The sequence below is a fragment of the Tachysurus fulvidraco genome, chromosome 16 (assembly GCF_022655615.1).
Source record: "Tachysurus fulvidraco isolate hzauxx_2018 chromosome 16, HZAU_PFXX_2.0, whole genome shotgun sequence".
Taxonomy (NCBI): Eukaryota; Metazoa; Chordata; class Actinopteri; order Siluriformes; family Bagridae; genus Tachysurus; species Tachysurus fulvidraco.
Window position 1 is genome coordinate 19604533 of NC_062533.1, and position 15516 is coordinate 19620048.

Consider the following 15516-nt stretch of genomic DNA (forward strand, 5'->3'; position numbering starts at 1 on the left):
AGCAGGTTACACACTGAGCTCCGGATGACATCATTCACTTACCAGAAAGTGGAGGCTTCAAACTTCCTCCTGCTTTACTCTGACAGGCAGAAGTGCTTGTACTAGGACCACATGCAGTCAGAACCTTGTACACAAAATGAGCTCCATGGACACTCAATTTCTTTCACTCAACCTTATCACACCGTGTCTTCATAGAGCTCACTTTGTGCACAGGGACATTGTCATGCTAGAACAGTGTTTGTCCTTAATGTCTTACTTCCAGTGAAGTGGAATCTTAAACTACACCATTCATAGACATTCTAGACAAGTCTAGACTTTCACCTTTGCTCTGTGTGCACGGTTTCTAGGGAAAGATGTCAACAGTAAGTTGTGAAAGTATGGTGTGAGTGGGTAAGCTAGCATCTCATGGTTTGGTTGTTAAATCCTTTTCACATGCTCCACTATTACCTGAGGTTTCTATTTTTATGCTGTGACACTGGGGACAACAAAATGTTAACCGTTTCTATAAAATATAAAGGTTGCATTTGTATTTATTCAAAACTTGCACACAAATTGTTGCTGAACTTTAACACCTTTGACTTGGTAAAAAAAAACCACACACTGTCCTCATGCTGGTGTTTAGTTTGAGATCATCTCACACTAGACGATACATGGGAAAGTTAATAGAAACAACAAACGTGCTAAAATGTGTTTAGTGCTTAAAATAGACACCGAAGCTTATTCTGATTTTATTGGTGCTATAAATGATGTCACAAGGCAACTGTGGACTGAACTGTAAGATTTGTTTATTAATTCTTTACTAAACAGAAAATTTAATACAACCAGTGAAGTCATTTAGAGACATCTGTGGGAATGAACATGTTGCTAAAATTAGCTTAAATATGAACACAAAAAATACACTGTGGTATTTGTGAAATTTGTTAATGTAAATTGTCTGAAAACATTTAAAATAAAGCACTTCTTGGCACATCATCGGTCTCAACATACATTTTTAATCTGATTTAATGTTCAGTGTCTGAAATGTAATTTCAGGTTAAACAGCCACATCTCATCAGTAATGTTGGAATCTTTATATTCAGCTCTCTTTCACTTACAGGCTCTTAATATTTCTGGAAAAGTTAATGTTTTAGTTAATCTGAAATAACTTAAAAATGGACAAAAACTGTGGTTCACAAAAACAAAAGCTTAATTAAAATCCTTTATTATCAAAAACAATATTATTATTTTTTTTACAATTTAGAAATGATCTGCACTATTCCAAGAAAAAATGCTGAGAAAAGGCTTCAGAAAAGAAATGTAACTTCTCTATTTTATTTTAACTTGAGCGTAAACGTCTTCATGGCTTTTGGCTCTGGATGTTCTGGAGGATGAAGGTTTTTTAGCAAAACTCACAGCTGCATAGTTCAAGACATCATCAGCAGCAGCAGCAGTCTGATGAAGAACAAGAGCTGTTTATTAATCAGAGCAGATTAAAAGACTAAAATAATGACTACACTGATATTTAGGTGAATAGATGTCTATTAAAATTCTCTGTGCATTCAGATGTGGATTTATTTAACAGAACAGAATCCCAGTTAATAGAAGACTGGATTACCTGATTGGTGGGAATTTGATGGTTGCTTGATGAAGCATCTGAACAATAAGACACACAAGTAAAGATGAAATTCACATCATACAACAACTTTATACAATAACTCTATAAATAACAACAAATAAAAATAAACAAACCTTTTCTGTGATTTTTATATAAAACTCCAAGCAGAAGTGTGATTACGATAACAGAGAATATATTGGAGGCTAATAAGGGATTAATCCAGTTGTGTTCACCTGGAATGATGAAAATACACACAATGTATAAATCTACAACTTGTATAAATATTGTATGATTTATGAACAGTGAGAGGTTGTCACTATGGTACATTCTGTTATAGACAGTGAAAGGAAACCAAATTATTACCTGTTTTATTGCTGCGTTGTGTAGTTTTAGTTGTATTACTGTGTGTCGTCTCTTTATCTTTACAGATAAATCAGAAAAGCAGCAAATAAACAGATATGATGCCAAATATAAACACAGTGAAATATTCAACATTTAATACATATGTAGACATAATTCTGGTTAAAGTGTTGATCTGGAATTAGCAGGTTATCAGAGTAAAACTGTTTACCTTCAAATTGCAGACGTGTTCCAGATGTGAAATCCACTTTACTTCCTTCCATTTCTCCACAGAAATATTCTCCTTCATCATCTTCTCTTGTTTGTTTCATACTGAGATCAAATTTACTGTCATTTACACTAATACTGAAACGAGCATCATTAAATCCTTCAATAAATTTGTAGCCCAATTTGTCCGTGTACTTGTATGATTTTGCAAAATACTGAGGTAATTTTCCTGAAATCTGTCTGTACCAACCTACATTCTCTTTCTTTGTGTCACTGCTAATGTTACACTTCATAGTTACATCTTCTCCACGCTTTACTGTTATCACGTCAATCTCCTTGATGTCAGAAGTTTTCACTGTAAAAATGTTTAATATTTAATGTCAGTAAATGAGTTAAATATAAAATATTATAGTTTTACATTAAAGTTTCAGAAAGTTACTCACCAGCTGTGAAGAGAGAAAAAAGAGCACAAAGAGCGACAAAGAGTCTGATCATCGTTCCTGTTCACACCAAGTGATCTAATGAACTTGTGTGTTCAGTACAAAACCAGGTCCAGACTCAGATCATTGCCATGCTGCTCGATGAATTCCAAGTCTGAAGTCTTGTGTTAAACGCTGCTGACAGGTCGAGTAGGATGAGGACAGATGACAGCTTGGCTGATCTAGCAGCATGTAGTTTCTCAGTAACAGCTATTAAACTCGACCACTAGAGAGTCAGCGATGTTCATAGTGGACTTCTTCTGGAATGCCTACAAATCCCACCCCCCGCCCTGTCTTCAAATCAGATCACGCTTCCCTCCTGCTCGTGCAAACTTAAACCCGCCCTCAGTACCAAACAATGCTGGTGGTACAGTTTAGATTCTACGCTACAGGACAGTTTAGATTGTGTGGACTAGGACATGTCTGGGTCTGACTTTGGTGATGGAGCTTTACTCAGATACCATAAAGTTCCATTAGGAAAGTGTTTTTTCCCTTGTTCTCTTTTGTTCTTTCTTTTTCTTTTCCTCTGACTGATATTTGTTGTTTTTTATTGCTGACGGTTGACTCGGTTTTTATAATTACTATATAATTCATTTAAAAAAGCCTTCATTTTGACCTTTGACCTTTTTCTTGCCACTAAATATGTCAGTGTTACAGAACTGTTGTCTTGTTGTGTTCTACCTCATCAGTATACTTTCTAAAGTTGGACTTGGTTTCTGACACACACACACACACACACACACACACGCATACACTTACACACATTTAAATTTACAGCATATAACTCGGCAAGTTTTTGATCGAATTACTCCGAACTCGGACAGGTTCTTTATGACTAAACTTGCACCGTCAAAGCCAACATCAAAATTTTTCGCGACAAATTTTTTCAAATCTAGTTATTCATATGTTTACAAAATTGTCAGTTTATACTTTACTCTGTTGTTGAGTCCTTTAGGCTGGATATCAGGCCTTACACAGTTAGAGCACGGTTTCTAGCTCAGTCTGAATAGTGCTCTTAACATACATGTTATTTATTAAAGATATTTTTAATGAATGAATTCCAGCTTTTGTGTTTTGGCCTGAGATTCTAACATAAAGACATTTAGACCGTTAACGTGACCCAGAATAAGTGTGTGTGTGAGCTGCTGGCTAAAACACCCAGCCTCTGAAACTCAGAAACCACAATGCTATTTCATTTAAACTGAGACTACAGCGTAGTGTGAGAGAGATCGCTGCTGCAGCCAGTAACACTTCTACACATGTGTTAAGAGTATTTTCAGACATGGCTTGAACACTTCAGTCTACTCTCATGACTGTTTCTAGGCTTGTTAGGAGCTTTGGCTCATAATCCCAGGTTTGTTTTCACACAGAAATTAATTCTAAACTATGGATTATTTCTACTGGACAATCTTTTAAAGTAAAAGTTAATATTACAAGGACATCCTTCTAGCTCTTTATAGCACTTTGTGCACAGGTTTGGAATAAATAAATATGGGCATGTTTTATACAGTTACTTATTAAATGATTCATATTCATGAAAAAGGATATGAGACTATTATATCACATTTATAAAGGCTTCATAGAGTTGTAACACATTCTTGCTGTTCATTCAAGCTGTGTAATATCCAAGCCTGATTGCATCATGTTCAAACCCTTGCCTGGTGTCTCTGGTTTACAGTTTGACCTTTTTTCATTGCTTGTAGCCTGTAAACCAACACTAATGTATAGAAACATAAACAAAGTACAATTCCTCATGTGACAAGCACTTTTGGGTGACAGCCATCTTGGACAGAGCAAGGACTGTTTAACCCTCGTGAGTTCTGCTTGTTATATGTATTTTTACTGCTGTGTTACTTGCCATAGCTATAATAATTTGTTCTTGTGCACACCATTGCCCACCATTTGCTGTGACTGTTGTCCTGAACACTGTTTGAACGTTCTGTTTCTATGGATTCTATGGTATGGATATCTTCCTGTTTCTCCCCTTTTTCATTTTTTCAAGTGTTTTCTTGACTCTCAAACTGTGGATGACATCATGAAGTGCTTCCTCACCATTATGTTCATTTAGGATCCACTGAACTATACCATTTTCATTGCAGCCTCTCCCCAGTTTAATGCAAATACAATGCGTTAAATTGTTAGTCACTAGCAATGAAGGTAGCCCTGGAGGAGTGGAGGCACCAGCTCATGGAAGCTAAGAAGCTATTTATTCTTTAGACTGACTACAGTTGGTGAATAATATTCAGACTGTTGGTCTTCAACTTAGCCGGTGTTTAAGTTCTTACTGTACCATCCATAATGAATGCCCTGTTCTTTCAACCTCTTGATGCTGACTGTAGTTGATGGTAGCTCTTGGGTTCATGTAGTTCTTGGGTTCTGATGCCATCTACCCTCCTTCAGGCATGGAGGCCTTCATGTGGGAGTTTGAGCTCTCCTGATCCCTGCCTCAGTGCAACTTCCTCGATCAAACCTAATTATCCACCTGGTCATTTGTTTGTCAATGATCATCTGCTGCTTTCTCAGGCCCACCACTAGGCTTCCTGGTTCACCTGACCCCCCACCTCCAGTACCACTCTGGGCCTGCTGAGGTCACACTTTTGGTGGCCAACTTTGGAACAAAAACACATCTTGACTTATGCTCGCAAAACCTTTAGACAGAGTGTTGCTGCAGTCTACGAGTCCGGCAGCTTCATCACCTTTAATGTGGTTAAAACCTTAATGGCCTCACGCTTCTGTTTGGTTTGAGCTGTTTGTACTCAGGTTTCCATCACACCAGAGAATGTGTCAGTGTTAGTGGAAACTGCTCTGTGGTTTAAAGTGGTATAAAGTAAAAAGTTGATTCTTTATCAGGGCATTAAGAAATGTTCATAAAATAAAATACAAACAAATGTCCTGACATGTATTCATGATTCTACATTAAGAAGCTTAAATATAAAATAAAGAAATTAATAAATAGAAAGAAAGAAAGAAAGAAAGAAAGATACATTTAAATCATGTATTGAATAACAATTTATTTTTCAGTACTGTTGAGTTAGTATTTATTCAGTACATTCATTGCAGCTCTACATGAGAGTGAAACATCTGAGACTTTTTTCTTTTAAAAATATATTAAAGCCAAAATACAAAACTACAAGCAAAATGTCAATGAAATCACAGACCAAGATGGAATATTAAGATCTCAGAAATAAAGAGGACTTTTTACATTCAATGTAAATATTAGTCAATTATCTGAATAAAATTTAAAAAATCTAGGTAGAAAAACAAAGCAATTACTACAAAAGTTATGATTTTTGCAAAAAAAAATAAATTCTAGAGTTAGCAAAAGCTCAGTAATGCAGCATCATGGATCAATGTGTTTGCTCTGATCAGGGACTCAAACTGAAACAGCTCTCTGTCTGTCAGTGATTGACAACTTCCACATAAGTGTCTGACACTTAAGAAGTAGGCTGTGATGTCTGTAACTTTATTATTGTGATTTTTCTCGCTATACAATTACGAAAAACTGATTTTTATTATGTTGAGATCACAAGACAACAAAAAAATACAATATATAATAATGCATGGTAAATTACAGCAAAAGTGAAACTAACAATTCTTTTTATTTCTTTTTACAACAAAAAATGATTGTAAAAATAATAACCAGAAAGGCATGTTGTGGAAGTTTTGAGGTTCGAGAGAATTAAAGCATAAAAATATCACACCAACAGGCACGGGCAAGAGTATAAAGGTTTTCACGGTTTATTGTTTTCAGCTTTGCAGAAGGACCCAACACTCTACGTGTAAAATCAGAGAGGAAGGGCCTCCATTATTGAAAACACCAGCATTTTATAGACAGGAATAAAATAAACAGGACATGTAAAACCAAAACATCATCCACCATTGGCTTAGAAGCATCGCCTGTTCATCTTCTGACCAAGCTAATCCCACGGGAACAGAAAAGGTCTCATGGGAAAGGTCTGATTAAATACAGCTTTAGGAAGAAACAACTGAAATCTCTAGTCACAATAACTACCAGCCATGGGAAATACAGAAGCCTAGAAGGACAGATTCATGTGTTCTTCTCTAAAGTAAAAATTTCCACTACAATTCCCCCCTTTTGTCCCTGGGACAATACACAAAATTTTACTAATCATTAATCTGTAACAAAATCTAAACTCTAAATGATCGATCGATACCAGTATTGTTAATCAACTACTTAATCTACAACATTGTTAATCAGCTAGAATATAATCACTTAAATCTTAAGCTAATCATGTAAAGTCTCACATCAGCGTATCATTACCCCTGTAGGGTTCACATGAATGCTTCATAAAATACATGATCTTTAGTGGATAATATGCTGTTTTTGTGGGGACAGGACCCGTATATATAAAAAATATGCAGTTAAAGGCAAAGCATTAAGCATTAATCAAGTCGTAACTTCACTACAAGTCACAGTCTCTACTGTCCGTATTCACCTTTGTCTGTTTCTGGATCAGTCTGGGCAAATTCAGTGAAATAGTCATCACTGAACGGAGGACTCCATTCAGGGTCATCGTCGATATCGTCTAGTTTCACAAGTTGTTTGGTCGTTAGATTGGACATTATGATGTAATGAATGCATTTGTATATGCAAGGGCCAAACAAACATAATAAGAGTAATACCACAATCACTGGGATTATCATTGATAGATAGGGAGTCCACTGTCCGAACAGTGTATACCAAATTCCCCAACTATTATCTCCGTGTTCGTCTCGTTTCATTTGGTTTGCTACTTTGTGCATATCATGCAGTCCATCTGAGATAGACCCATGGTCGTCATCGTTCGAGGGAATGAAGGTGCAACATTGATCTCCAATCAGGGCACATACACCTCCCTCTTTAGCTAATAGAATATCTAAGGCCATTCTATTTTGTGTAGCAGTCAATCTAAGGGCCGCGAATTCCTGTTTAATGCCTTCGGTTGCCCGATTAGTGGAGTTAATATAAGTGGCAAGCCGATAATGTGTAACTTCTAGTTGATTCCAAACCTGAGTCATCCCATACTGTGTTTCAGTCTATGTTCTGGCGGAGGAAAGTCATTATCAGACACCTCTCTCTTGGGTCGCTTTATTGGTGAGTGTGAGTGAGCTATGACCACACCTGGATACCTAAACCTTGCTAAAGTACATACTCCTCCCCAGTTACGGGGTAGGGCTAGATACACGTTTTTACCACAGACCCAGTACCAGTCGTCAGCCCTGAGTAATGTGCCGGTGTCAGATGGATGAATGAGGGAACACTCTGCCTGTGGGCAGGTTCCGTCATCAGAATATGGGTAATATAAATGAGTGCACCTACGGCTGGCAATATTACCTAACGGTATGTTTCCTGTACCTACAAAACAGTGTGTGTAGTTCAATTTAGGAGGAGGCTGTGCAACAAATGTGTTAACTCTTGTTTGGTTTACCTTGAATGTTCGTTTTGTCACACGCATTAGAGTCCGTAGACATATGGTGGTACCAGTTAAATCAGTCCTCCCAGGACCTCCAGCTTCACACCACAGGGAGGCCGGTGAATTTATCACCAGACTCAAATGTGTGCCATTCTGGACTCTATAAGCATCCTGCTTCCACATGCAGTAAGAATTTCTACAGTATTGGGTTATGGCTTTCAATTCACTACCATTACTTTTCATGGGGATCATTGTGTGTTTACTCGCAGCTGTGGGGAGAATCATACACACATAACAAGACTCATTTGTGATCATTTTGGCAGTGTAGTTGGCAAATTGCCAATAAGTGTTTTCATGCACGTCTCTGCGACTTCTACCAAAGGTGGAAGTCTTTTCTGCATTCCCTCTAATTAACAGGCAGATCATAAGGATGCCAATGATCCCTAAAACTCTTGGGTGATAGTCAAACAGGCTCCTCATCTTAACAGGAGCTTTTACTCATCAATGTTGATTGATTGTAGAAGTCAGATCTTATATTTGTGTTTGTATGGGAGTCTGGCTGTCGTAAATGTGTAATGCTGTCGTCATCTGCTGTCGTAAGTGTCGGTCACATTTACCTCTTTCAGTTCATTAATTTCATTTACATTTGTGTTTACATTCATGTGTGTGTTTGTGTGTCGATGTTACTCCTTCAGATGACGCTGCTCCTTCTGTGCTGTGTCGGCTGCTGCGTTGTATCAGGGTTTTCTTCTGACTCAGACACTATACGCGTCGTGGAAAGTCAGTTGGAGCTCACGGGAGAGGTTACTAGCACGTCACCGTGTGCCCTGATGCCCCTTCTCATTCCTCTTTGCAGCTGTCGGGTGTTGGTTTTTCCTCTGGCTCAGGAACCCGCTTACAGTGGCTAACGTGAATCCACGTTGCTCTCTCTGCAACCTTCACCGCAGTCTGCGTGGTCAGAAGTACCTGAAATGGTCCCAGCCACCGCCTGGCTCTCCAGCTTTTCCTCCTGAAATCCTTCACCACCACCCAGTCACCTGGTTTGAGACTGTGCAGATCTGTTTGCGTCACCTTAGGCAGTGCTTCCTTCACCTGCTTATGGATTTGAGACAAAACAGAGGACAAGTTTGCACAATAACACAGCATTTCATCTTCACATTAGCTTGTGGTTAATCTGGGTGTGTGTCCAGGCTCAATTCCTGTATTTGGGGGTCTGCCAAACAGTATCTCAAATGGGCTTAAATTCACTCTCCCTCTAGTTCTCGTTCTCATGTATAATAACACAATGGGAAGGGCCTTTACCCATGATAGACCTGTTTCATCACAGCACTTGGCCAATTTATTCTTTAGCGTACCATTTTCTCGCTCCACCGCCCCTCCGCTTGCAGGGTGGTACGCACAGTGTTGTCTGAGATCTATACCCAAGTACTCTCCCACCCGTCGAAGTGCTTGGTTTACAAATGGAGTCCCATTGTCACTACTGATTTTGTCAGGGATTCCCCAACGAGGAATAATTTCAGACAGGAGTGCTTTAGCTACTGCACTTGCATCCTGTTTGGAAGTGGGGAAAGCTTCCACCCACTTAGAGAACATATCCACTATCACCAAACAGTATTTTTTTCCTTCACTGGGTGTCAGTTCAATAAAGTCCATCTGAAGGTGTTCAAATGTTCGCTGTGGCGGAGGATGGGCGCTCTGGGAGACTTTAACGCCTCGGCCAATGTTGTTTGTTGCACACACATTTCTCACAAAACTTCTGGGAATAGTTTGCAAAGCCCTTAGTGTGCCAGTATCTGGAGACACTGCTATACATCCCCCCTTTTGACGCATGGTCTTGGCCATGTGCCAATTTAGCATAGAATGGAAACAATTTCTTTGGCAAACATGGCTTGTCATCAGGGCCGTACCAAACCCCATCTCTTACCACACCTCCTGCTTTCCTCCATGTGGCTCTTTCCTGGGCTGTAGACTGTGATTGAAGATCTTTGAGATCTGCTGTGGGAGTACATATTTGCAACATACACAAAGTTTCGTCGTTCTCTGACGAAAAAATCAGTTTCTGCGCAGCTGATTTTGCTGCTGCATCTGCTTGCGCATTGCCCTGTGAAATGGGGTCATGTTTCCCAGTGTGTGCTTCACACTTACATATGGCAATAGATTTTGGCAACAGGATTGCATCCAGGAGTTCAGAAATCAGGCCATTGTGCGTGATTGCTTTACCTGAAGAAGTCAGGAAACCTCTGTTTTTCCACAATGTACCAAAATCATGTACTACCCCAAATGCATATCTACTGTCAGTATAAATGGTGACAGTTTTGTCTCTTGCTAACCTGCATGCTGTTGTTAAAGCAACCAATTCGGCTGCCTGCACAGAGAGATGCTCTGGTAATGATTCTGCTTTAACCGTTTCATGTTGTGTTACTACTGCATACCCCACGCAGTTGCGGCCTGTTTTCTGATCTCTGAAGGCTGATCCATCCACAAAAAACTCAAGATCTGGATTCTGCAACGGCGTTTCCTGCAAATCAGACCTAGGACTGCAAATTTCATTTACAACTGCAACACAATTGTGTGGTTCTCCATCTGCTTCTGTAGGGAGAAGAGTTGCAGGGTTTAACACAGTACAGCGTTTTACTTTCACATTTGGCATGTCAAGCAAAATAGTGTGATATCTCAGCCAACGTGCCGCAGACATATGTGCTGTTTTCTGTTCAAGAAGAAGAAGCGACACTGCATGTGGGACCAAAAGAGTTAGTTCACTGTATCCCACAATATCTCTAGAAGCATTAACTGCTTTCTCAGCTGCTGCTACTGCTCTTAAACACATTGGCAGGCCTGCTGCTACTGGATCCAATTTAGCAGAGAAGTAGGCCACTGGTCTCATTTTCCCACCATGATTTTGTAATAGCACTGATGTCATACAACCACTTTTTTCATCAACTGTTTGTACAAACAATTCGTTTGGATCTGGAATCCCTAATGTTGGGGTGGTTTGTAAAGCCATTTTCAAATCTACGAAGGCTTTTTCTGCCTCTGGTGTCCAAGTCAGTGCACTGTGGGCCTGTAGGCCTTTCCCATGAGCAATTGCGCTCAAAGGTGCTTCGAGGACTGCATAGTTTGGTATGAAAGTCCTACAATAAGAGCACATGCCTAGAAATGACATCAGTTGTTTTTTTGTGTTAGGCTTTGGAATGTTTTGTATTGCTGCAACTCTGTTCTGCTCAATAGTTTTGCCTTGTTCTGATATCAGATGCCCCAAGAATTTCACTTGCTGTTTTACAAACTGCAGCTTTGACAAGCTCGCCTTGTGACCTTCCTCCGCTAGATGACAAAGTAACGCAATAGTGTCTTTTTCACATTGCTCTTTAGATGGCGCTGCAATCATGCAGTCGTCCATATATTGAAGAATTGCTGACCCTGGGGTCAGCGTCAGAGATTCAAGACTGTTTTTAAGAGCTTCATTGTAAATAGTTGGAGATTCGCAATATCCCTGACACAATCTGGTAAAAGTGTACGGCTTTCCATTGAAAGAAAACGCAAACCAAAACTGGCTGTCTGGATGAACTGGTACACTGAAAAAAGCATTAGCTAAGTCTACCACAGAAAACCACTTGCTTTCTGGTGGAATCTGAGACAAGATTGTGTGAGGGTTTGGCACATTTGGAGCTCTTGGAATTACTGCATCATTCACTACTTGCAAATCTTGGACAAAACGCCACTCCTCTGGTTCACCCAGAGGCCTAGGTTTCCTCACTGGAAAAATAGGTGTTCTCACTGGGGAGGTTTCACATGGCACAATCACTCCAGCTTCAAGCAGTGAATTAAACACTGGTGTGATACCCCTAATAGCCTCTGGCTTTAAGGGGTACTGAGTTTTGCAAGGTCTGTAATCCGATTTAGGTGTTATCTGCACCGGTGCACAATTTTTGATCAGACCTACATCATATTTCCCTGTTGCCCAAAGTTCTCTAGGAACTGCTTGTAATCGGGGATCTTCCCCAGAAATGTGTGTCATCTGCCACATTGTTTTCAGTACATCTGTGTCTGCCTGTGGCATTATCTCAACTGTTCTGTCAACAAAAGCTATCCAATTCAAGTGCATGCAATAGGATTTAGTTTTCTCACTGTACAACACTGTGGGATCTGAACTGGGTTTCCAATCATCAGCTTTCACACATTTTAATGTCCACATCCCTAAATCTTCCCATTTCTCTGTTTCACCTTTTGATAAAGACACATGTGGGTGTGAATTCTCTATAGTGAACGGATGGGCCTTCCCCGGCTTCACATTTATACTAGAAAGATTCACTTCTGCAGTACATCTGTAATTATCCCAATACAACTTTCAAACCACTCTTGTTCATAAACTACATCAGGCTCTGTGTGTGTGTGTGCTGTGCAGTGCAGATCATGTGTGTTCATGTATTGTGTGCGTGTAGGGTTAGTAACATCATAGGCCTTATCCAAGAGTGCTTGATTCACTGAATTCACAGAAGAGGTGCTGAGTTCCCACTCATACACATACAACAGAGGTCTGGGGTCCCACTTAACGCCCTGAAATTCACCTATTTGACTTCTACACACTTTTAATCCGTTTGGGGTGCTAATTAGGTTTATTCCCAATTTGCAGATCAAATCCCTGCCCATCAAATTAATCGGGCAGCATTCAGAAAGCAGAAAAGAAAATGTGAATGACTGTTGGTTATTCTCAACACACCTTAAGGGTGCTGTAAATTTTTCTTTCACGATAATCCCAGACGCTCCAACTGAATTCAGGGATCTACCACTCATTTCTGGCATCTCACTCAACTCATGTAATTTGATCACAGAGTTTCCTGCACCAGAATCTACTAAAAACAAACTGTCTTTCCCTTCTACATTCAATGTGTGCACTGGCATGTGCTTGTAGGCATCTAAACTGTATTTTGCACATGTGCCTTGTGGAGTACATTTCTTTTCAAGTAAATCAATAGCATTCAAAACCTTAAAATTTAAGTCGGAATCAGAAGTTAGCTGAAGCATTTCCTCATTGCATAGCATCAAAGATTTTGACTCACCCATCCCTTCAGGACTGACCTCCTCGACCTGAGATGTTGATGGTCATGCAGTTTCCTCATCATGTCTCTTAGGGCATTCCCTTGCCCAGTGATCTTGTCCTCCGCAAACAAAACATCCACTCTCTCCCCCTTTTTCTTTTCCGCCTCTGGCTCTTCCTCTTCCTCTCCCCCTTCCTCGATATCGCCCTCTTCCTCGATATGTGGAAGTCCCTCTCCATTGTGTATGAGATCTCGTCATGGCTTGCATCATCGTCAGCTGAACTTTGTGTGTTTGTTCTTCTCTCTTTTTTCCCTGCTCTTGCTTGGCTTGCGTGAGCAGCTTTTCCGCATGCAGAGCATGTTGTTCGATAAGGCTCAGCTTTCCAGTGTCCCACGTGATGCATAGGTTTTTCACCTTGTCAGATATTTCCGGAATCAGTCCATTCATGAAACTGTTTCTCAAATGCGCCTCGTATGCGGTCACTACCCCCTCACTCATATTCTCGGGGGCAGTAAGGCCGCTGTGCGCGTTGTGTACTTCCGTGAGGCGATGAAGATATTGCGCAACTGTCTCGCTGTCCTGCTGTTTGCACAGCGCAATCTTTGTCATATCCATCTTCACTGGAAAAGCCTCACAACACGCTTCACGTAATTCCGTTACGAAGTTATAGTACGTCGCATTCCTCCCGCTCTCATGATCTGGATGTCTCATGCACAGATTTTCATCCGGCCATTCATACTTAATCCGCGTTATGTCAGATGCTAGTTTTCTTCCCAGCAGGCGCCTCAGTTCAAGAGAGGTGGGACGAAATTCTTTGCAGAAACGTTCCAACTCCACACCAAACTTTTTCCCCCCCACTTCTCTCGGGTCAGGGAGGTGCTCATGAGCATGCTCAATGTCCTTTAGTGTCCACGGACGGTGTACTAACATAGGGTCTCCATCCGGCCCCGCTACTTCCACCATGGGCATTGTAATCACACTCTGAAGTTTCTCGTTGACCTCTGGAATCGAAGCCTCTTCTCTGACAGGTTCAAGATCCGTAGTCTCCTTTTGCTTGTCTTTCTGGCGTGTATGATCCGCGATCGGTGGAGAGGGTGGGTCAGCCTTAACTGCCTTCGGTGGAGGCAGTGGACTCTCCTTCGGCTCCACACGAGCTGGCTCCGGATCTGCGCACACCTGTCGACATGACGCAGCCGCTGCCAGACGTGGTCGAGGAGGCGGTCCATCCAGGTCAGGATCATCTGAAAAAGATTTAAGACACTGGAGACTTTGTGAGTTACTTATTGTACTTTGTGTATTCTGTACATATTGTATAGATGCTCTCTTTGGAGTACATTGTGCTTTTTGAAACCTTTTTTCAGCCTCTAACTTCCACAAGTGAAAAGCTGTCCAGTTTATTTCTACCCTGCTCTTCTTCTTCTTCCCAACATTATCTCTTTCCATTTGGGTCAGGTTACCTTTCAGCAAATCTAACTGCTTCAAGCTAAAACTGCCGCCATCTGGGAAGCCACACTCCGTCACCCACCACAGCAATTGTGACACAGAATCAGGACCATAATTATTTCTCATATAATTCACATTAGGTCCAGTGACACACACTGGGTTTTTATTGAGCATGCTCTTAGAAATACTGTTGCCCAAGACTATCTTAGTTTATTGTTGACAGTCTCTGCACCAGAAAGCCTGTGCTATGTGTGTGTGTTATCTTTTGTTTTGGCCTTTTCTCTTTTCCCCAAACCTGCTTTGCTCTCCGGAGAGTCTACACCGAGCTCGTCAGCTCTTAGCGGCGGGTTTTTTCAAAACCTCGCAAACAAGACACCTTTAGCACCTAATCCCAGATTAGTGCCGTGCTTTACTTTTGTATTTTAGGCCTTGCACTAGGTGCCTATCCAGGTCACTGACCTGTCGACAGATCCAGGTTTAAATCCTGTCTTTACAGCACTTTCTACACAGAGACAACCAACAATATTCACTATTCAACACTAATGAATTCAACTATGGTTTTCAAAATAAAACCCTTACAACTTTAGCAGATTAATCAGTGTTCTTTAACACAAATAAAAATAGATTCTCTCACCTTCCACACATCCAAGTACTTTTGATTCCAGCGTTGAGGCGGCTCACGGTGAACTCCCGAGTCCTCTCACGCTCATAGCCAATTTTGCGGTCGAGGTGAAGTTAACAGCCTTCAAGGCTCGAGCGCTGCAAGCCTCCCCGGGAATCCCCGAAGTCGACTCTCAAACGCGGAATCCTGCCGACAACACCAGCCTGTTGTGGAAGTTTTGAGGTTCGAGAGAATTAAAGCATAAAAATATCACACCAACAGGCACGGGCAAGAGTATAAAGGTTTTCACGGTTTATTGTTTTCAGCTTTGCAGAAGAATACAGCTTTAGGAAGAAACAACTGAAATCTCTAGTCACAATA

General features: G+C 40.7%; 3 protein-coding genes across 4 annotated transcripts; all 3 read right to left on the reverse strand.

Moving 5' to 3' along the window:
- Positions 1-1290: 1290 nt before the first annotated feature.
- Positions 1291-2856, reverse strand: LOC113656709 (T-cell surface glycoprotein CD8 beta chain-like). The gene is made up of 6 exons (XM_047801449.1): positions 2605-2856; positions 2166-2516; positions 1958-2014; positions 1729-1827; positions 1595-1632; positions 1291-1431 (listed from the first exon to the last, which is right to left on the reverse strand). Exons 1-6 carry the CDS (start codon positions 2654-2656, stop codon positions 1306-1308), a joined length of 723 nt encoding a protein of 240 aa, XP_047657405.1. The 5' UTR covers positions 2657-2856; the 3' UTR covers positions 1291-1305.
- A 5921-nt stretch (positions 2857-8777) lies between these two features.
- LOC125138954 lies at positions 8778-15393 on the reverse strand. Of its 2 annotated transcripts, none has more exons than XM_047801435.1 (3): positions 15169-15393; positions 13112-14332; positions 8778-9146 (listed from the first exon to the last, which is right to left on the reverse strand). In XM_047801435.1, the coding sequence occupies exon 2, from the start codon at positions 14058-14060 to the stop codon at positions 13155-13157; it is 906 nt and encodes a 301-aa protein (XP_047657391.1). In that variant the 5' UTR covers positions 14061-14332; positions 15169-15393; the 3' UTR covers positions 8778-9146; positions 13112-13154. The 2 variants fall into 2 exon arrangements, with proteins under 2 accessions (XP_047657391.1, XP_047657390.1); XM_047801434.1 differs by having other exon boundaries at positions 8778-9149; positions 15169-15392.
- Positions 9760-12394, reverse strand: LOC125138989. The gene has a single exon (XM_047801544.1). It carries the CDS (start codon positions 12244-12246, stop codon positions 9760-9762), a length of 2487 nt encoding a protein of 828 aa, XP_047657500.1. The 5' UTR covers positions 12247-12394.
- Positions 15394-15516: the final 123 nt, after the last annotated feature.